We start from the raw sequence: 23,189 nt of genomic DNA on the forward strand, positions 1-23,189 counted from the left end.
CCTTCGTCACACCATTGCGCGTGAGACGAACTTTTACCTTGCATTTAAAATTAGTGCATCGACTAGTTTGTCGCTTTGCGAGCACCTCACCACAACAGTTCGGACGGATTTTAGTGGAAACACCTTTTTGGATCGTGAGTATCTGTTTTATGCTTTTTCGTTAGGAATACTGCTTTTTAACACCTAAACGTAATAATATATTAAATATTTAATATGATTAAATCAAAAACATCAAGCTAATAACTATCTAGCTTGCAATAAAATATTGACGATTTTTTGCAACACAATTGTTATGACCGGCGCCTATGTATAACTTTTGTTCTTACTTTTTTCGGTTTTTTCAGCATGACACATAAATTATTAGATTAAGAAATTGAAGTTTGTTATGCAGGTACGATAATGAGGGCAGATATGAAGACGATTTCGACGCCCGAAACAAAAACTTCTAGGAACGTCGTGATGATGAGCGGTGCTCATCCTCAAAATCGGAAGACGGGTCTGTAGATGTGTATCTCTAAATACGTACCGATGGAAGAAGAAGAAGCGTCGATGCCCGGGGATTCTTTCCCGAACGTAAATTCGGTAGGAACACCTGCTCAATATTTTGATAACTATTTCAAACGACACTGTGAGACATATTATGATAAATGTACTATTAGAATATGTATATTTTAAAACTATTTCTTGGTTTTGCATGTAAGAAATATCTTAAGATTTGATTCACCAAATAAATAGTAATTATAAGAAAATTATTGTTCTCGTATTTTATTGAAATATATATTAAAGGTACATCTAAATGCAATGGTGTTCTTACACAATTGTGCGCCTGTTATTCAGGTCGTAATTAATACAATTGTGCGGGCCAAAATTTTCCAAGATGGCGTATGGAAAATGGAAAATTTACCTCAGATTTGTCATCTACAGGTCAGTTTAATAACTGCCTCCGTAGCCGAACGGTTACCCTGCCGGACTGTCACGCAGAGGTCCCAGGTTTGATTCCCAGGCCGGGAGAAATATTTGTATGGCCTTCGCTTATTTCTCTCGTAAGTTTGGGTGTAATTTGTTGTTGTCTAAGTGTGTGTCCATAGTACCTGCGACAAATCCTCGACTATTGATTTTTACCGAAATGTTTGAATTTATTACTATAGTTTTTGTAATTGAAGTCCCTTACCTAATTTGTCGAAGCAAAAATCGCTCACGTTTGATTACTTTTATCTTTATGATTAAACCATTTATTTCAAGTAACTCTTACACAACTCATATTTTGGTATTTCGGATAGCCGTTTCAATGTCATGTCAACTTCTATGTCGCATGTGTATAAATGTGTATGTATTGTTTGTGTAATCTAGATTTCAATTCCATTATATTCGCAGATTCGTAACTTAATCTAACCTAACCGAACCTAATCGTGTCTTTGCGATAAACATCCAACATATCCTGAAAGAACAACAGATCCGTTATAATTCGGTTTTCGGTGTAATGATTCGAACAAACGTTATTTCGGAAAAAAAATTCGACTTTGTGGTAAGCTACCATTTTAAGAGGGTAAAATTCAAAAATGCAAAAAAAAGAAATCCTTTAAAACTAATTACTATGCGTTTATTCGGCGGGGCCGTTGATATTTTATTAAACTATCCATTGACGAGTAAAAATATTAACTAGATATTGTTTTCTTTGCCCCCAGGTCAAATACGAACTCCACATAGAATGTCCAAACGAAGACACAAGCGAACTGGAAGAGGCCTTAAAGAAGACCAAACATGTAAATTGGGATAGAATTCTTGGCATACTATTATTCCCTCCACTTCATGCCGTTGAATGCATTAAGGGAGTGGTCAAAGACATAGGCAAGGAAATAACGAAAATAAATCTGGTGAATTTTTATGTCTTGGATCGACGCACACCGCTTTTTGATGTTGAGTAAGCGAATCAGTCATTTAATTCTATATTGTCGCTGTATTCACGCAATTTTTTTGAATATTTGGAAAATACAAGCTCATGGGACTTGTCAACAGTATGTATGTATGTATGTAGTAATTGCAACGTCCCGTCATCCTGCCTCCGTGCCTGACAAGACAAGTCTTTGTGAGTTAAAGCTCCCAGTGACTCTGCAACTGTTATGGGTAGGCATGTCGCTTACAACCAGGAGCACGTCTAGTCTAACCTTCACTGGATATCAATCTATACACTTTGTCCGAATATCGCCTCCAGTGCAACGCAATAAATTCCGTCAGTGTGTATCTTGATGTGCTGCCATCTGTAGGGTAGGTTGGTGTAAGATGGCGCACTTTTGAAACAACTAGCCATAAAAAAATTAAAAGGAACAGTATCACTATCGACTGTATTTATTTTTGAGCTTTGACTAATTGATAATAAAAACGTAATTACAAAAAGATCTCAACTTATATCATTAGGTGAATGTAAACCAAAAATAAAAAATGCGCAATTTTACACAACCCTGCCGGTAAGATGGCGCAGCAAAGTTGATGAGATGGAGCAGCAAAGTTGATAAGATGGCGCACCTTATACATTGTCATTTATATATCGGTTATTGAAAACACATGACACATTTAAATACAACCAAATCTAAGATATTCTGTGCACTTCACGTTTCACCATTCCTGACAAACAGAGCATTCAGTCTAGTATTATCCGATAGGTTACTTGTATATTTGTTAACACTCAGCGCATGTCCAAACCGTCTTTGTTTTACTTTTATTTGGTGCTTGGAAAGATTTTTTTAGGTATTTTGGGTGTTGGTTATATTTTTTGCAATAGCCTTCTCAACGTGGATTCTGGCATTCCTAAAGATTTTGTCACAGATATTTTACTATTTCCTTGGTCGAGGATCTTACGCGCTTCTGCTATAACAGAAGGTGTCCATGATTGACTATCACTCTTCTTTTCGCGCCTTAACATTCTGCAATTGAATAAAATAAAATCTCTAGAAACAAGTCCAGATCCCAAACATTCAAATAAGGTTTTTAAGTTGGCGCGCGCCGTCCTGTACACCCACCCAGTGCGTCAACTTACAAATTTTGCCTTAGTAAAGAAATTCATATACTAACACCATCTCTTATAAAAAGTCGGATTTTTTCATTTTTAAGCCAATATAAAAGACTTTTTGATCAATAATCAAGTCGAAACACTGAATATCTGGAAATATGTTGTATTGCAATAATTTGAAATTACGATAAAATTAGATCAAAAGTAGTTAAAATCTTTGAACGTACCTGCAACCAGTGTCTTGTAACCAAATTGAATATTTTTTTTGCGAACACTTATTGGCATCAAAACTCATCAAACTATGACTGACATTAGACGCGAACCTCATTCCAGAATCGGTCAACCACTAATGCGCCAACTTATCGCCCGCGCCATTACACCAACCTACACTACTAGGCGGAGTTCCTAAACAGAAATGAATCAGATACTACGCACTTCGGTATAGTTAATGGAATACTTCAAAAATCTTGAAAGTAATACCATAGTAAAATATGAGAAGTATGGTAACTCTGCGCGTTAACAGCGCGGCTGGTATGTAAGCGCGACTGCTGCGCGCCGTGTTCACGCACACATTCTCATAATAATGAAGGCCCGTTGGAACGATCAGTGTAATTCATAATTTATGTCTAATTTTTATTTATTAAAATATAAACGTTATTTGGTCTCATTTTCTTATAACTGATACAAACTAACTCTTAATACTAAACACTGCGATCCAAAATGGTCGCCACTCTGCATTTGTCGGGTTGGGGTTTGTAGCATTTGAACCCGGGGTCGGTTTAAAGTTGCAACAGAATTCGGATTAAGCCAAATGCCAGTGTCGTGTTATTGTGGGACTAATTGCTTGTCAAAAATAATTAGATTTGAGTCTCATCCAGTCCCGGGCTCAGTTGCACGTCGAGAGATGACGTTAATTTTGTCTGAAACCTGATGTCAAAACAACCCAATGCTGATTTTGAGGTTTTATAGAAAGAAGAAGATTTAGAACAATACAATACAGGTAATTGTATTGTTCTAAATCCCAGTTTTTTTTCTACTTTCAGTCTACTACCAGGCTTCACATTTCAACAGTTGTCTCAGAAACACATCGAGATCGCGGATTCAACGTGGCCACTTCGGTATCCTGGATCAATATTTTATTTCGAACTTCTCATTCGGGCTAATTCTGGTTACGGCTTATTTAAAGACCAGGAATTGGTCTCTTTCGGTTTTATTAAAGAAACTGGAGCTTTAGGACATTTGTATACCCTAGAAAACCAAAGAAGAAAGGGCTATGGATATATGTTTTTGAAAATGTTTTGCAATGTTCTTTTAAAAGAAGGAAGACATATTAACTCTTATTGTTTTAATACGAACGCACCTGCTTGTAGGATGCATGAGGAGTTTGGGTTTAAAAAATGCGGTGAGATCGCTTTAGTGAATATACAATAGAACTGAGTAGATAAGTTCCGGGTTCCGTTCGTATTTGTTTGCTCGTTCCCAGCTTGTAAAGACCGGTGACATGCTCTCGGGCTGGTGTAGCCTTGGGGCTGGCGTTCCGCAGGGTGTGGTTTTATCTCCTATACTTTTTCCGTCTTTATCGGTGGAATTACATCATCACTCACGTCTTCTTACGATGACCAATGATCAATTCTATACTGCAGCCCGTCTTGTGGTTGTAGTTACTGCTATAGGCACATTGAATTCCACGGACATATATCTAGATAGACGCCGCAAGTGTACGCATTTCGCGTGTCCAAAGTAAGTGAAATTCACTTACTTGCCGCTGCTACACTCCAGAACGCGCTCGATCATTATCGTGGATAACCCGTCGAAAACGCGAAAAAATGCATAATTGTGCCATTTTAAACCGCAAAACCACCATAACTGTGGGTAAACGAGTAAACAGGGACGGAGGGGTAAACGAGTTAATACGCCATGAATATCGAACGAATGTACTTTTGTACACAATGCATTCAGTTTCGTGGTACGGCCGCTTGTATACTTCTTTGGCCAAATTTAACATTCAGTGATGTATACGTTAGACAACACTGGGGCCCTACCATGAACTCTTATTACGGTACAAGTACAGTACTTTACTAAACTTGTACGGTTCGTAACGACAAAAAAGCGGGATGGTGATATATACATATACACTTCATATAGCGCTGTCTTACAACGACTCATTTTAGGTCCTAAACTGAATCGTAATTAGAGTTCATGGTACCCTGTTCTCGATTCTGATCGATTTTGAAAACAAAGGGACGAAAATTATTATGACCTTAGCAATATTATAAAAATATTCTAAAATTCTTTTGTTATGTCGTTTAGTAACGTTTCGTTTTTTGTTTTCAATATTGTGCTATCTATTATCAGATATTCGTCGATAATTTTTGCACGTTGCCTCGAATGTCCGAATATAGTGAGCAAATAATTACATACATCGCCGGATATGTAGTACGAGTAATACAAAAAAATATATAATGCAAAGAATTAACAGTGCGCTGCCTTTACAAAAACCTGGAGTTGGTCATACGTATGAGTTCGTTGCTTTCGAAGACGAGGTGGTCTAGTTTATCCCACCCAAGATGCTATTCAAATATGCAGAGTAGCAGAGTTAGAAATTTAATTAAGTAAACCTCTTCTGTTAATAAGATTTTACCATATTTTGTCAGCAGTAACATTTTCATTTGTCTAGCCATTCATTAATTTGATCAATTACCAACAGAAAACCATCTAGTAAAATTAATTAAGGCAGTCGCAGGTTCATATATTGACGTATGTTTTCATTATGTTAATCGATAAGATCTTCTATTATAAAAGGATGTTATATAATAAGCTCATTTTATTGGAAGGATAATAATTTTAATATTTTTGAAGTCTATTAAAAATTGAAGATTTAATTTTTTAAGTAATCAACATTTTTTTAAAACAAATAAAATAAAGGATTAAAGAATCTTATTCTTGTATTTTTCTACTATATTAATATTACGACTAAGTACTTGTAATCAACAAATACTTGAACAAAAATTATTCTATTTAGAACCGTTTAATTGAATGGAATACGCGTGTTTACGCGTATTCCGTTCAATCAATCGATTTAGAGCGACCGGAAGGAGATTTCTATCATTAAATAGTTCTTGTGACGTCATAGTGGGTACAAAAAATGTGGCACGCTTGGTTTTCATACAAATTGCTGTACTTGAGGCGTCTATTGAGATATATTTCTGTGTTGAATTCCGACCTACAAACGGTTTCGGTATGGGCAAAGAACTACGGACTTTTTTTAAATGCACCAAAGTCCCAAGCCATAATTATTGGCAGTCGCCAATCCATCTCTAAGTTAAGAGTCTATGGTGATGCCCAATTTAGCTCTGAATGGCACCTAAATTCCTTTCTCCACTTCAATTAAAAATTTGGGCGTCGTAATGGATCAGATACTTTCTTGGTCGGAGCATGTCGCCGATGTAAGGCATAAAATCTTTGCAACACTTCATTCCGTCAAGCGGCAGTACTTTCTTCCTCTGTACCAAATTTATGCTCATACGCACAAGAGTGCGTATGAGCATAAATTTGGTAGACAGTACGTAATACATTACGTAAGACATGATAAGGGTGTAGCAAAGTTACAATGGAATTTAAATACATTGCAAGCTTGAACGTAGTTAATTAGTTTGGATAATTAATTATATTATTGATTTTAAGATTATTAATAAACATCATTATTACATAATATTTTCACCTTAAAATTAATTAAATTATTTTTTTTATAATTATCAAACATTTTTATTACTATTACATTTAATTTAATTTCATTTATTGCAATTCACATTTTAATAAACTTAGATACATACATGTGATACCCTATTAGAGCCTAGCGCAATTTAAACTTAAACCTAATGATATAATTATTTCAACATATGTTATAATATACAATATTCGTACACTTATTTTATTGTTATAATATATATTATTCTTACACTTATTTCTAATAATAATTTTTATTGAATTGTATTTTCAATTATTATAAATAAAAAATAAAAATAAAATAAAATGTTTTTTTATTTAGGTTTACCCATTAATAAATTTAACATTATTAATTAATTACATTACGTTACATATCCAATTAAATAGAAATTTTATTTACCGAATATTATAATTATTAAAGAAGTAAATAATTAAGAATTACATTAAATTGAATTGAATTTACATTAGAAATAATAGTATAACAATAATTAATTTATTTAAATTTTAAAAATGGAGTGGTCACTTACTAAGTAGCACACATCGCATACTGTTCTTACAATTATATTGGCCGAATCGCTCACTCTCACAAGAAAATACCAATATCTCTTCCGTATTATGGCAAAAAAATCGTCTACTCTATTCATGGCAAACATGCCAGACGCACTACACCGCCAGGGCAGCCGCGGCATTGCGCGAAATGCATTATTGTACTGAACTCTGAGTCTATCAAAAGCTCACTTAGGGTCGTATTCTAGAACTCTACTCAATTCTCAAATCAGGATTGCAATTGAAACACAAGCACTGGAAATACGACCCTAATGGCAGGGACTTGAGTATGATTTCGAGTGCTTTGAATCATACTCAAATAATGAAGAACCTATATCATACTCAAGTAAAGAATACGACCTTTAGTGTAATGGTACCACAACCGACTAGTGTAGAACGCCTGACAGTAAGCCCTAAACAGAGTTATTTTTACTTGAACCGAGCAATGAGCGAATCGACGCGCCAACATGTTACTCTTCATGGCTATAGTCCGTCTCTATCGCTCCAAATCATCATCGTCTCTCAGATTTGCGGTACGTATATGCCCTAGGTACTTAAAGCTCGATACATTACTTAGGACGGTGCCATTCAATGCGACAGGCGGAATGTTGTCCGGTCCTTTGCCATACTTAAATACCATTAGTACAGTCTTTTTAACATTATAGTTGAGGCCATGTGATGCGGCATATCGTTCACAGATCGAAACCGGCGTCTGTAGTCCAGTCATAGAGAGGCTCAGCAGAGCCATGTCGTCTGCATAGCTCAGGTTATTCTTGCAAACGCCGGCTACATGACACCCGACAGTAGCTCTGCTGAGCTCCTCCACCAGGTCATTGACGTACAGATTAAACAGAACTGGCGAGGTCAGTCCGCCCTGCCTAACCCCACAGTTCAGTCTATATGGGTCAGAGTTTGAGTCTCCCCACATAACGCTATTAACCTGGTTTCCGTGCCAGTACCTCAACAGATAGGCTATTTGTGTTGGTACGCCCGCTTTTGACACTTTTTCCCACAATAAATCGTAGTTAATTGTATCAAAAGCGCGGCTCAAATCTAGGAAGCACGCGTATACTGATGTTTTTCTTTTAACATAGTATTTTACGGCATTTTTGAGGCAAAATATTGCCATGTCTGTCGACAGGCCTGGACGGAACTCAAACTGAGCGTCATTTAAATGTATTTGCTATATCTTTTTCATTTGTTAAACCGTTTACTGAAATTGGTCTACTTTGTTTATAACTTAATTTATTCGTATCTTTCCAAAACTGACTGAAATTACCTACGGATCTATGAGAAGCTATAATATCCATTTTAATTTTTCCTTGCTTACGTTGGCACCTACTGAACTTATTTTTAAATGATTTCCGTTTGCTGCACATTTCATTAAACACGGCCCGATGGAGGAGATTCGTGTAACAACCATGCCTTATGCGCTTCGCGTGCTTTTGTGTACAACGGTAATATATGGTGGTTCCACCCAGCTACGTTATATTTGTGACGTTTGTTTGTATACGTTAATTTTGCAGCTAACTATAAGGACGCAATAATTTCATTATAATACCTATTGATTAATTCTGTATGCACTTTATTGTTACACGCCACTCCACATATATTAACAGAAATGTTTACATTATTTAAGTATTTTGTACATAATTTATTATATTCTTTTATTTGCTCATAATATCTGTTGCCCAAAATTACTTTATTAACGATCTTAGGGCACGTACTAATTTTAGTTTCTATAAGATTTAAGTCACGTTCAATCCGCAAGGGGTAGTGATCCAGTACACGTCATACAACACCCGCGCGCTAGAACATAGTTTGTATGCAGAGGCTGAAGCAACGCAGTGGTCTAACCAACTCGTAGATCCCTGTTTATCACTGTTCAAAGTATAAGTGTCAGTTGACTCACCAATCGTTTTGATATCCGCACATATTCATCTTTGATCATTGCAGTAATTCCTTTCCGAATAACGCACGAATATCAGCGTTAAAATCACCAAGCACTAATACACACTCACTACCATTGTCCTCTATTATAGCACTTATTTTGCCTAAATATTCCGTAAAAATGGCAAATTTTCCGCACAGTCGATGGGCATGTAAACCGACATAAGAATTATATTACGGTTATCCTGCAGTTCTGCGCAGACCGCTGCGATGCGTTTCGACATACTATCAATTACAGATACATTACTGAACGTACTTTTTCTCCATAACAGCGCTACACCTCCATATAGTCTACCCTTCAGGGGTCCAAGTGATGTGTCAACTGCAGATATTTCGTGATAACCAAACTCTGGACTGATCTGGCTTAAGAAGTCGAGATCGTCCGGCAAAAGCCATAGTTCCTGCAACGCGATTATGTCGTGTTTTTTACATAATTCTTGTACGTAAGGAAGGGACCGTTTGAGCCGTTGCAATTAAAGGATATTATTTTTGTTGTAATTTTATCTATTTTAGTCATTTGTGCTGTTATTCACTGTTCGGTCGTGGTTGTTTCTTTTAGACAAATTTCTTTTATATACATATTTTCTATATACTATTCCGACTGGCCAGAATCCGTCGCTCAAGAATGTATTTATTTTGCCGGTTTCAATTGTCACCAGAAAAGAATTAAACGATGTCGCTTGGTAAAGTTTTAAATATTCTATGTTTACAACAGATTCACCCTTACTGATAATATATTCTTTTATGACCTCAGGCGTAATTGTTTTCTTCGTTTGTGAAAGGTATAAAGTGGTGGTACTAGGTGACGCCTGGAGCATTTCGTTTGAGACTCCGTTATCACTTCTATTTCTAATCATGTGCTTTTGCTTTTTTATGTTAACCCATTACACCTCTGGTAATGGGCGACGACGTACCCCCATGTTGAGCAATATTATTTCGTTCGCCCAACGGTCCGCGTACACTGTTACACTCAGGTTGTCGCTGCCTGATTAAATTCTTAACTTTTGTTAAGTCACCCTTCATTTCTATTATTTCTTCTTTATTTGCATCACCTGTGTATTTTAAGGTATTCATCTCTGAGCGCATTGCCGCCAATTCCTTCAATATTCTAATTACATCCGAATCATCAAAAGTAATTGGCGGAATTTTATGCAAGTCTTTTGCAACAAATATCGGCTATAATTTTGTCCACAGCGCTTTCTTTTAATATTTTTATAATATTTTGTACATTTTTTGATGCTTTTCCGGCCGCTTTTCTTGTTACGGTTTGAATTTCCGCAAATTCACGTAACTTAGATTGAGCAGTAAGAATTGCGTTTTCGGAAAATTTAGTTACACATATCGAGTTCTTAGGTTTTCGCGATTGTTACACATAGGAAATGAAACTATTTTTCCGGATTTAAATCGCGTATATTTGTTTTTTCAAAAAATCCGACGTTTCTGGCCCTTTACAGGTCCCATGGTCATGGTTAACTGACATCCTCCACACACGCTTCCCTGAGGAATAGACCCAGTGATAGAGATGACATATGATCTGACATGCTCAATTTCGCCTGTATGAAAGTTAATGTTTTCAATTTCAACGCATTGGGATCGATTTTGAAGATATGACTGAAACCATTTAAAAGCTTGGCCTCTTTCACCAAGATAATAGAGCTTGTCGAATAATATTTTATAATTTACTCTATCGCATGCCTTATTCATATCGAGTAGCAAACCCACCGCATGTTCTTTGTTGTTAATATTTTATTAACGTACTTATATAAGGCTATTGGCTATAGAGAGAGCATGGTTCTATTTTTACGGAAACCATATTGGCTGTCATGGACAACTTTAAACTTTTCAAAAAATGCAGTCTTTTTGACATCGCAGTCTCCCATTATTTTGACCAATATCGGTAATAAAGCAATGGGACGGTAGTTGTTTAAATCAGTTTTATCGCCTTTCTTATGAATTGGCTTAACTGGTGACATTTTCAGAGAATCTGGAAAACATCCCTCCTGGAAAGATTGATTAATCAGAAAAGTAAATGGGAGAGTTAGAATGTCTACACATGTCTTTACTAAGTACGGTGAAACCTCATCTACACCAGAGCTCGTTTTATTTTTAAGACTATTAATAATTTTGTAAGTTTCACTTAAATCTACCGATGTGAAAAAATTCAATTAATGAAACAACCAATATTTCGACTTACCCAAACGAGAATAATCTCGTTATTCAAACTAAGGCCTACGTAAAGGTGCTTTGAAAACTTATATATTTTATTTCGTTTCGGAAATATAAAATCGAACAACGGTCGTTCTGACACTCATAGCCAAGAAGAACGAACGAAATGTACTATGTTCCGAGAACAAGTAGTCTTATACATAGATCTTTTTTCTACGGATGAGTCGATTTGAAGATTATTTGTTAACGATCCACGACAATAAACCCAAACAAACGCTACAAAATAAAAAACCAAAGAGTTAGAATTGAAGTCCGTGATTAGCCAAGCACCGCTTATATTATAACCAGTCAGGAGGCAGTAGAGCTTTTGGGTAGCGTCATTCTGCATCATATTTGATTTTTTTTTGCCAAATGATTACGACTTTGTGAAAAATGTAACATACCGTAGTAAAATATGAGAAGTACGGTAATTCAGCGTGGTAATATTTTTATTTTATTTATTAAAATATAAACGTTTTTTGGTCTCATTTTCTTATGACTAATGCAAACTAATTCTTAAAACTAAACACTGCGATCCCAAATGGTTGTCACTCTGCACATGTCGGGTTGGGGTTTGTAGCGTTTGAACCCGAGGTCGGTTTAAAGTTGCAACGGAACCAGGATTAACACAAATGACCGGATACTTATCAAAAATAATATAATAATTAGAATTTTAATAATTTCGCAAATATAGCACATTATTCTGTTCAGGAACACAGTGAGGCATTGAAGGACAACTCTTTTAATTAGCAAAATACGACGTTCTTTTTTTGAAACTTGTTATAGTTCTATGTACAGAACTATAATAATTTTTTTCAGTTCGGTAGTGAGTACATACCACAGAAATTAGAATTTTGGTTCAGAACTAAAAATAGCGGTTTTGTTATATGGTTATGAAATTATTATTGACAGATAAAAGTACAGGAGTAAAAAAATACTTTTTCACCTCGCTAGCTCGGAAAGGCTTTCTTTCTCATTAGAAATCTGCGTGTAAAAGCTTCTTTTCTACGCTAGCGTGGAAAAGGATTTTGAAATTCGAACTTGACGATGGACTATGTGGCACCTAACATTTTCTTTCGATGAAAAAAACCATAATGACACTTTCTAACTACGCGATTAGTCGTAGGTACATTATACAAGTAATATAAATCCATTAGTATATTTTATTATTATTATTGTTGACAATAAATTGACAACGATAACTAATTTTGTTTATTAAATTATTTTTGATGTATGAATGAATAAAACTGATTCGTTGTAGTTCAACTTCTTTCTTTCATCTACCATTTTCCTCGCTACAGTGAGGTGAAAAGTTGTGTGTTTCGTTCGGTAGCAAAGTTGTTTTGCGTCTCGTGCCTTGAAACCCCCGCTACCCTAAAAATTCTCGTGGTTCAACCTTGGGCTCCTTCGCTTGCTCAGGTTTGAATACAAACACTCGCGTCTAACAACAATTTTGCAGCCTTTCGTAACAAATAACTATTTCACCTCACTAGCTCGAAAAGGCTTTCTTTTGCGAGGAGGCTCCTTTCGTGTACCCCATCCTTTTAAGTATCATAGTATCTTTTATAATCATATTCCCATATCAAGATACCAATAGGCATTGCTGGTATAAGAATATCATAAATAGGGTATTGCTGCGTTTATACATAAAATCAAATATTACCATATGCACACAGTTATCATATAATACACACATTCTCACCCACACGCACACACACAAATACACACACATACACAAACACAAATACACACACACAAACACAAACACACCTTTTGTAGTAAGATAATACTAATTAGCATCTTTTTTCTTTTTCATTTTTGTTTTATTGTATTAAGTTCTTTGATGATGTATGTTTTAGTTAAGGAAGAGCGAGACCTCCTGACACAAGTATTTAATTATTGGTCTCAACCTCCGTTTGTTATGCCACTTGAACTTCAATAAACACTTTTCTTTTTCTTTTTTTTTATATCGATACATATACGAATAGTGCTGCATTTAACAGAGGTTATTTCAATATAGCACGAGAATAGTGTGATGGAGACCTTAATATTTTCAAATTACTTTCACAAATAAAATAATAACGTGACAACCCTACGCTCCGAAGTCTAGGTATATTTTTATGTGTCGGGACGAACAAGTCGTGCGCCTGATTGTAAGCTATATGCCTATCCATAACAGTTGCGGCGCCACTCAGAGCTTTAAATCTGCAAATATCTGAGGGGCACTGCCACTGCGCCCGACACCCTGAGACATAAGCTGACAAATCCCATGTGCCTGTAATTTCACTAGCACCCTTACCCTTCAAAACCGGAACACACTATTGCTAACATTACCGTTTGGCGACACAAATAAGTAACGTGACAGTATGTGTAAGTGCATTGACGCACCAAACTGGCGGGAGTTGCACTACTTATCTTTTTGTACTATGACATGACAGTGGGTTTGATAGTTATCGAGGCGTCGTTAGGCCGCAAATTCGGAACGTGTGGTGAGTTCAAGGTTTGTTTGAACAGTTGACACCATTCGGCATACATTATGTCGGATTCCGTAATTATGTAACGCAATTCTAAATAATAAATTGTAAAAATGTAATTCGATTCCAGTATTATCACAAATGTATTAGAATATAATGTCAATCTTAGATATTTCAAATATTTACTTATTCATTAAACCACATGAAAGTTTGTATTTACAATATCAAAGGGCTTACAAGTCAAGCTGATTAAATAAAAAATAAAAATTACTTTATACTACTACTATCTTTAAAAACGATGTATTGATTACATATTTTTGAACACAACACAAGGTCTAATATCTAATATTTACATTGTATTCGAACATTTGTGAATATTCTTTCAGTGCACTCGACTACGACAATTAGTGGATGTTACCGTGTCTGATTTTTGTGTTCTGAATTAATAGAAAACTAGTTTCGTTCTGTGCTTTATATCCATCTACTTAAAGCTTCTTATAATGGATAATAAATTTTACAGTGTAGAGAAATATGCCTCTAATACATTTTAATTTAAATTCAAACTTCGAAGATTCCAAATTTGACAACATTTCGCGTGGTGGTAATAATGTCACATTTACAAAATAACATTCTTCTTCATTTCTAGAGACAGGAATAACGATTCTGTGAACAATATTTTAGTAGCAGTAGAAGTCCTTATGAGTTCGTCCAGTGTAGTAACTGCCACCTAACCTATTTTTGCCGCCAAGCAGTAATGTCAGCATTACTGTATTCCGGTTTTGAATGGTAAGGGTGCTGGTGAAATTACAGGCACATGGGACTCGTCAACTTCCGTCTAAGGGTGACGGGCGCAGTTGTAGTGTCCCTTAGATCTTTGCAATTTAAAGCTGTAAGTGACACTGTAACTGTTATGGACAGGCGTGTAGCCTACCATCAGGCGCACAACTTGTTCGTCCCGTCACTTGATGTAATATAAAAAAAAATATTAGTCTAACTTTCGTAAGCTTAAGTAGCAGAATAATTTGAATTTCACAAATACATAACGCACCCTTAGTAATATAAGGGCACAATCCAAAAAAAGTAGATTTTTGGGAAATTTGGGAATTGATAGGGACTTAAATAATAAATGGGATCAAACTTAAATAGCTCCATATTTCTGTTATATTTTTTGTACTATATGGGTCTAACTGGAAAGTGTTTTTTAACTTGCTTGAAACTTATGGAATTTATTTATATAATTTATTTTTTTTATTGCTATTTATAATACATTTATCAAAGAACAAATCTGCCAAATTTCATATTTATAACTTAAATAATAAGCATGTTATTTGAAAAAATAGGTGTAATGTAGGAATCCAGAATCTTAATACCCGATTTCCCAAAAATCTACTTTTTTTGGATTGTGCCCTTATATTACTAAGGGTGCGATAATTTGTTGCTAGTATTTTGAATTGTGATAAAAGTACTTTAGGCATATGATCACCAATCCGTGCAATCAAGTCCATTCGTATATAGAGTAAGTATTGCTGCCACTTATTGATGGTACTGCTTAATACTAACTGGCTGTCTTCGATTTGTAATGTAAAAAATGTAATTTGAAAAGCGTGTCAAGAGGGCTTATAGGTGGCTTGGAATTAGGAGAGGTAAAACTGCCAGAGTCTCACCACCGTAAATTTATCTGCTCATTGGTATTGTACAGTATACCAATATCACAAAGAGTGTGCAAATTAATTACACGGTTTAATTCTGCTTTCATCTTTAATAATAATGATAACTCACACACTCAACATAGCCCTGCACAAGGGAAAACCCCGTGTCACAGATGGGCACATACATAGACAACCAGAAATTACACAAAAAACTCACGAGAGAAATAAATGTAGACCATACAAATATTTCTCCAGGCTCGGGAATCGGACCTGGGACCTCTGCGTGGCAGTCCGGCATGGTAACCGTTTGGCGACGGAGGCAACTGAAAGCTTTCCATCAAGGGAGGACCAGACGTAGGCTGGGGTTCCACCCCTATGTTGTGGATATTCCTGGGGTTTGCACGCAGCGTGTCGCTTCCACCTTTATATGGGGAACGACTATAGAGTGGAATTCCCTGCCTGCAGTCTTGTTCCCTGGACGGTGTACGTTGGACCTTTTTAAGGCGAGAGTAAATAAAAATTATTTAGGTCTGCATGCTCCATCGTCGACCTCATCGTCACTTTCCCTCAGGTGAGATGGTGGTCAAATGCGAACTTTTTTATTTATTTTTTATCTTTATTTATTTAGGATTTTTTATACAATGTATAGCCATCGTACCCTAAACTATAGCTTACATGTCTGGGCGGCGCTGCTCGAGAGCCGATTCAACAAATAGTAATAGTCTTTTTGCCTGTTTCGTGTGCTTAATGTACAATTTATAGCACCTAAGGATGTTCGGTTGATCTGCAGGTCTCTCATCAATGCCGCCCTCTGTTGTTCGTACCGGACACATTCCAGTTACAAATGATGTGCATCTTCGACTAATCCACATAACTCGCAATTAGGAGAATTTTTTTCATTAAGAAGGCAAAACGGTTTAATGGAACTTGTCCGGTTGTCATCCTTAGTGGGATGACAACTATTTTGCTACCATAGTCGCACTCTGCATACCAAGGTAAAAGTGGAGGTTGACACTGAATTGTACGATACCAGATACCTTTTTCCCTTGATTTGATATCAAAATATTCACTCCACATTTGAGGACACTTCGACCTATATTTGGGAAGAAATTCTGATTACGATGTTACCATGGTAATATATTCACCACTTGTCCTTCTGTTATTCCACCCTTGGCTATATCTATCATTCCCCTTTAGTGTGCGATGGTACCCACTGCGACTTCAGTTGTACATTTCGGGCTACAAGTTCTTGTATTTTAGCTATGACCATATATGCAACTGGTGTACCTAGATGTCCGTGAACACAGCGAACTAGATGTTGTAGAGCACTCTTGCTATCAGTGCATATAACAAGTTTATTCATAGTGGTATTCATTACGTATGTCAGAGCTTCTGATATAGCAATGAACTCTAGTGAGATGCATATTGTGGGTGAAGTTTTAAAACAGTTACAATGTCGCATTGTGCCCTCTCTTTCGATCGATGGAACGTAGAACGCTGCACCTCCTCCATTAGAACACTTTGGGAGCAAAGGTCATTTATACAGATGGAGCATCTGTATAAATGACATGTGATTCTAGATACTTTTTTTGTAATTCTAATTGATGTGAAATCTGACAGTACTCAAATAACTAACTCTAGCACTACAATGTTCTTCAACTTTACATTACTTATCCATGTATTTAGCCTAAACATTTCTAAAGGAGAGAAAGAGCTCACCCGTTCTTTTTTGACTTCTTCATATACAATTGCTAAAAGGGTTTTTTTCTTATTTCTCCAGTATTGATTGGAACAAAGAGCATTAATTTCGGCCAGTAGAGCTACATTAACATTATTGGTCCACGATAACATTTTGAGACAATATTTGTACGCCAAGTATTTTATTCTAATATGCTTCTAATAACGAAATGTGAACTTACTATTTAATTTAAAAAAAACACTGGACCAATGTGAATTGGGGACTTCACACGTTCAGATTTTATCACGATGTTTTTTTTCAGAGGTATTGCTACAAAACATTTACAAATTTACGTAGGTTAAAAACTAAAGTAATAGGTGTGCGCCTTCGGGCCAGCTGTGTACACGCACACGTTGGATAATCTATAAACAAAATTTTCACGCTGTATATCTGAATTACACTTAAAGTTTCGTTCACTCGGTGCTACATTGACGTAATCGTAATTCTGGGAAAATTTCATTAAGTCTTTTAACAGATTGTGTACACACGTTTAATTCATTAATTCAATTGTGCCAAAATTACAATTACATCAATGTAGCACCAAATGAGCGCTTTATATTCATGCGTATGAGCGTGTACTTGTGGACTTTGCTTCACACTACAAGATTATAAGGCCAGCAGTTCCCAGAAATAATCTGCGGTTCTACTTATACAACAAACAGTCTTGTTAACAATGTGGTTCAAATTAAAGTGAGAAATAACTATGCTGGTATTTAGGCTTTAATGCAATTTATGTTCTTTGAAACGTTTACTGTACGTTTGAATTTACTAAAATACCTATGCCCAGCTGTGTACTATTTATGTTAAGAACTGATATTGTAAATACTATAAAAGAAGTGATGTGTGCACGTAGTCAATAGTAGGTTTTCGATAAATAGCTTGAATGAGAATATTTAATGTATAAAATAAATACTAATAAAAATGAAAATGTAAATTGTTTAATTAATTGATTACGCAAGTTGTAGAGGAGCCGATATGATGGATAGTTGACGACAACAATCTGGACTTAAAATATTTCAAACATTAAACTCTTTACAGGTTCAGATAAAGGAATTTTAAGATATGAAGGGGCGCGTGCGTAACATTTAATCAAACGTTGACAGAAATATGCCTATGCGAAAAGTTCTTAAAAATACCTTCCATAATCTATTAAAAATATTGATAGATTATGGCCACGAGCCCACTCCCTGTACGTCACCCGTCTCGATGCCTACAATTTAGTTGGCAAAACTCGTATCAAACTCGTATCTTATAAAGAGACAGAAAGAAAATAAGAAAAAATTGAAAGTTTTCCCATCTCCTGTATTTCTGTAAGAATAGGTAAAAGCCAGTGTGTGAATATGAAGGATACGTGAAATGAAATCAACCTGCAAAATTTATATAAGAAAGGACATTATTTGGTCTATAAATTGAACGTTGACGGGAATGTCCTTTTTGCTAATTAAACAAGGGCTCCATTCTTTTTCGTATCGTATCGATGGCATACACCAGCGTACATTGTAACGCTTGTCACCGTGGTGAAAGGATTTGCCAATCGGCGTAAGGTGCTTGTCTACTATTGTCCATGGTGCAAAAGACGTACAAGAAAGAAATGGTAAGTCATTCGGAGAGGCTCCTTTCGTGCACGTCAAGGCTTCAATTGAAAAACGAACGTGATCTGAAGCAAGCTACTACTAGGGTGGCTTCCGACGACTCTTGAGCGTTTTCCTTTTTTCACAATATATAATCTTTCGTAATCATTGAAGTTACAAACAATTTTTAAGTACAATAATAAAACATTTTTAAAAATCGCATGTAATGAATGTTATTTTTCATAAATTATTTTATTACTTTTTACTGTCTTTTAACAGGCACACTTTTAATGGCAAACATAACATATGTATTTGCACGCCCTTTTAAAATATTTGCTTCTAACGGTGTACTAATTAACAAAAGTTAATTTCAAAACAATCACTATATAATAAGCAATTGGTTTGCATACGATTGGTTCTCACAATAGTGGCTTCATGCAAAAAGTGGCATAAATTATAGTAAAACGACAAGCATGACAATGTTCGGTTTGTGTCAGGTAGTGGGAAATGTCACTGTTACTTAAAATATTGCAAATTAGAGAATAGACGTAGTGTTCATATTTGAAACTATATTGAATTTCTTTACTAAAGAGCAAGATACTTCTTCAGGGCGCGGTTTTGGGGCCATAATCTACCACAAGGTTAAGGTTCTAAAGTTTCATTAATGTTTTCCAATTAGGTTTCTTCTTAGTGCTTGCCGTTTAAAGTTGTCTTTGAATACAAATGACAAATGGTCCAATATCCGTTTTAAATAGCATAAGGTAGAGCACAAAATTCTGTTTTAAAAACAGTTAAAATTAGTCAACGTGTTAGATGTATTGGAACTTTCCCTAACGATGCATAGCTGAAATATCATTAAACAGTTTCAATATTCTGGGTTATGGTTTTTATGATATCTCAAAAAAAAAAAAATGATTTTGTCACTTAGCCGCGTATTAATTAGCGAACGGCAGAATAATAATCTTGACGTTTCAGCATATTTTAAATAAATATTTCTCTCACAAAGAATCTAAGGTTCATTTTACTTCATTAATTGACGAACGATCGGACCTCGCGGATTAATTGAATAATTTATCGTTGACTTCAAATATTTAATCAAAAATATGATTGATTCCACTTTTCTTGTTAACAGTCCGTTTTTCTTTTTCATTTATTACGTGTAGGCTCACCTAAACCAGGTCTATATGATACTTATACGTTTTTAACTAAACACAACTTCTCTGACTTAACATTATAATAATATATAGACTTATTAACTGGTTAGATCAAATATAGGACGCGAACTATTATTTTTTTTAATAATATCATGCGACGATGATAGGACGACAGAGTCGTGCACCTGATGGTAGCTAAACGCCTGCCCAAAACACATACAGTGCCACTCAGAGCTTTAAATCGCAAAGATCTGAGGAACATTGCCGCTGAGCGCGTCACTCTGAGACATAAGTTCACAAGTCGCATGTACCTGTAATTTCACCCTTACCCTTAACCCTTCAAAATCGGAACGCAGTAATGCTAATATTACTGCTTGGCGGCAGAAATAGGTGAGGTGGCAGTACTTCCCTAGACGAACTCTTTCACAACGAAGCTCCACTGCTGATTGTTTCCTAGTGTTCTGGGTCCCGGAACTAAAAATTGACCAATTTGGGACAGATTATTGGTGTGATTATCTGGAACACACGTTTATTCAACAATGCAAGATTTCACGACAAAGCTTTCCTTGGAATAGCTTTAATAGATTTGCTTTGTTGAATGAATGTATGCACGTGTGGGAAATATAAACCAAATTTTCTTGAGATGTCACAGGGAGGGTCATTCTATTCTCTAATTTTATTTTCCTTATCTAAAATATAAATATAATCGTCGTGAGTAAGTGGAATTACGTCTATTTACCAAGTTTTATTGAAATCGGTTACCGGAAAGTGCGCGAAAACAGATGCAATCCCTAGTTTGCCACCCTTAGAGGTGGAATATTTTCTTCAAATTTAAATGAAACCACTACTAAAGTACCCTCTTTCCAACAAAAAAAGAATCATCCAAATCCAGAGTTATCGCGTAACATACGTACAAAAAACATACAGACAAATTGAAAACCTCCTTTTTTTGAAGTCGGCTAAAAAAGGGAAGAAGTTTACTAGAGTAACTAATTTGACAAAAAACCTCGTTTAACTTACACGTCAGCGATAGGTGCAGCAATTGCAGCAAGAAAGAAATGGCAACATCTTAATCAATCTTGCACAAACTTTAATAACGTTACATATATACTATGAAATTCTCCGTTTTCTTTAGTACTTATGCGGTATAAGTATTTCAATCAGTTGCATAGCTAGTAGTGCACATTCAGTCACAAGTTGAACTATACAAAGTCACATTTTTAAACTGAAAATTGCGTGACTTTTGCGACTTAAATTGTACCCTAAGCCGCTTGCGATAAAATCCTTACTAGTCCCAAGTGTCTATATTATATATTTTTTATCACGGGAACAAGTTGTGGACCTGGTGGTAAGCGCCAGTCCATAACAGTTGCAGTGCCACTCAGAGCTTTAAATCACAAAGATCTGAGAGGCACTGCCACTGCGCCCATCACCGTGAGACATAAGTTGACAAGTCCCATGTCACCAGCACCCTTACCCTTCAAGCGAAAAGGAGTAACGCTCACATTACGTCTTGGCGACAGAAGTAGATATGGTGGCAGTACTTCCCAGGACGAACTCTTTCACAAGCTCTACTGCTACTAACATAATAGTATCAGAAAATCACACCCAGAGCAAAACCAATTAAGAAAAGTTTATTTCTCAAATTGGTTCACTGGGAATCGGACCCAGCGCCTCCTCCAACGCCCATAGAGCAAACCGTTGGGCCATCGAGGCCGTCATTTATGTCTATTTAGCTCCGTGGCCAGCAGCCAGACGTGTAGAGAGTAAGTTCAGATATTACTTTGCCTACTGCTTTTTATGTTTCAACCGTGCAACATAGGCGTCAGCATTGACACAGAATGAACAAGAGTTTTTCTAATCATTCTCATGACAATCAAAAATTTTCCTAACACCAGCAAGTTAATGAAATAATGGGGCGATACTTCCCTTTTTTACGTCTGTTGGTTAACAAGACGTCGACGTTGTAGTTAGACATTTCACTTTGTCTCAGTTGTAACTTGTTGCAACTTGTTTCTTTGTTATGACGACCTCTTTATAGATTACTAGTCTTATTTTACCTAGGTAGCTAGGAGTAATTTTAACTCGATGAGTAGTTGACTATAGCAAAAAATAAACCTTTAAATGCACAATATATGTTAGAGTTATTGAAAAAATGCACGATTATAATACCAAGTGACGAGACGACAAGTTGTGCGCTTGGTGGTATGCGATACAGTCGTTCGATACGACCACCAGTAGCAGTGCTATTCAAAGCTTCAAATCGCAAAGATCTTAAGGGGCACTGCCACTGCCACGGCGCCTGTCACCCTGAGACATAAGTTGACAAATTCCATGTGCCTGTAATTTCACCAGCACCTTCATTCTTCCAGACCGGAACGCCGTAATGCTCCCATTGCTGTTTGGCGGCAGAAATAAGTAAGGTGGCAGTACTTCCCTGGACGAACGCTTTCACTACGAGCTCGACTGCTACTAAATATAAATGGAATATCTAAGTTTCATAACTAGCGGTCGTACTCGATCGGATGCTTCGCACATTAAAACAAGCATTGTAACATTAACATAAAATAGGAAATTGAGAAAACGCGATTTGAAAATTAAAAAAAATTGAATTAATCTTATTGAGAATAATGGGATTATTTTTATTTACAGATATTAATTAGTTATCCACTTATAAAAAAGAATACAAATTTATTGTTTCCATTCAGTAATTTTCTGAACTTTCAATTCGTGTTTTCTCAATTCCATCGTTTCTGAGTTACGACAGTATTTAGTTGTATGTGCGGTTTATATAATCTACAATTCGATTGCTCACTAACATGAATGGAATGCCACGACACCTGTGTTGACGAATTTATTTAATAAAAAAAATATGGTCTAAAGTGCTTTTATCATATAATGGGTGATTCATTTGGAGGTACTTTTTACAAAACAAAAAAAAAACATTTAATAAAAACAACTTTATCTGGTTATCTTTATTATCTTACAAAAAACCATTCTTTGCATTCATTTGGCTTCTGAAGTGTTTGTTTATTTTGTTTTGCAAATTTCAATTTTATCACAACACACACACAAACACACACACGCACACGCACACACACACACACACACACACACGCACACACACACACACACACACACACACACACACACACACACACACACACAC

The 23,189-nt window shown here is 35.9% G+C and overlaps 1 protein-coding gene across 1 annotated transcript; it reads left to right on the forward strand.

The window, feature by feature from the left end:
* Window positions 1–306: 306 nt before the first annotated feature.
* Window positions 307–5,279, forward strand: LOC113231033. Its single transcript, XM_026465181.1, has 3 exons — window positions 307–582; window positions 1,686–1,921; window positions 4,051–5,279. The coding sequence occupies exons 1-3, from the start codon at window positions 505–507 to the stop codon at window positions 4,436–4,438; spliced, it is 702 nt and encodes a 233-aa protein (XP_026320966.1). The 5' UTR covers window positions 307–504; the 3' UTR covers window positions 4,439–5,279.
* Window positions 5,280–23,189: the final 17,910 nt, after the last annotated feature.

Source organism: Hyposmocoma kahamanoa, unplaced genomic scaffold (genome assembly GCF_003589595.1).
Source record: "Hyposmocoma kahamanoa isolate Upper Pololo Valley unplaced genomic scaffold, ASM358959v1 64, whole genome shotgun sequence".
In the NCBI taxonomy this organism is placed as follows: Eukaryota; Metazoa; Arthropoda; class Insecta; order Lepidoptera; family Cosmopterigidae; genus Hyposmocoma; species Hyposmocoma kahamanoa.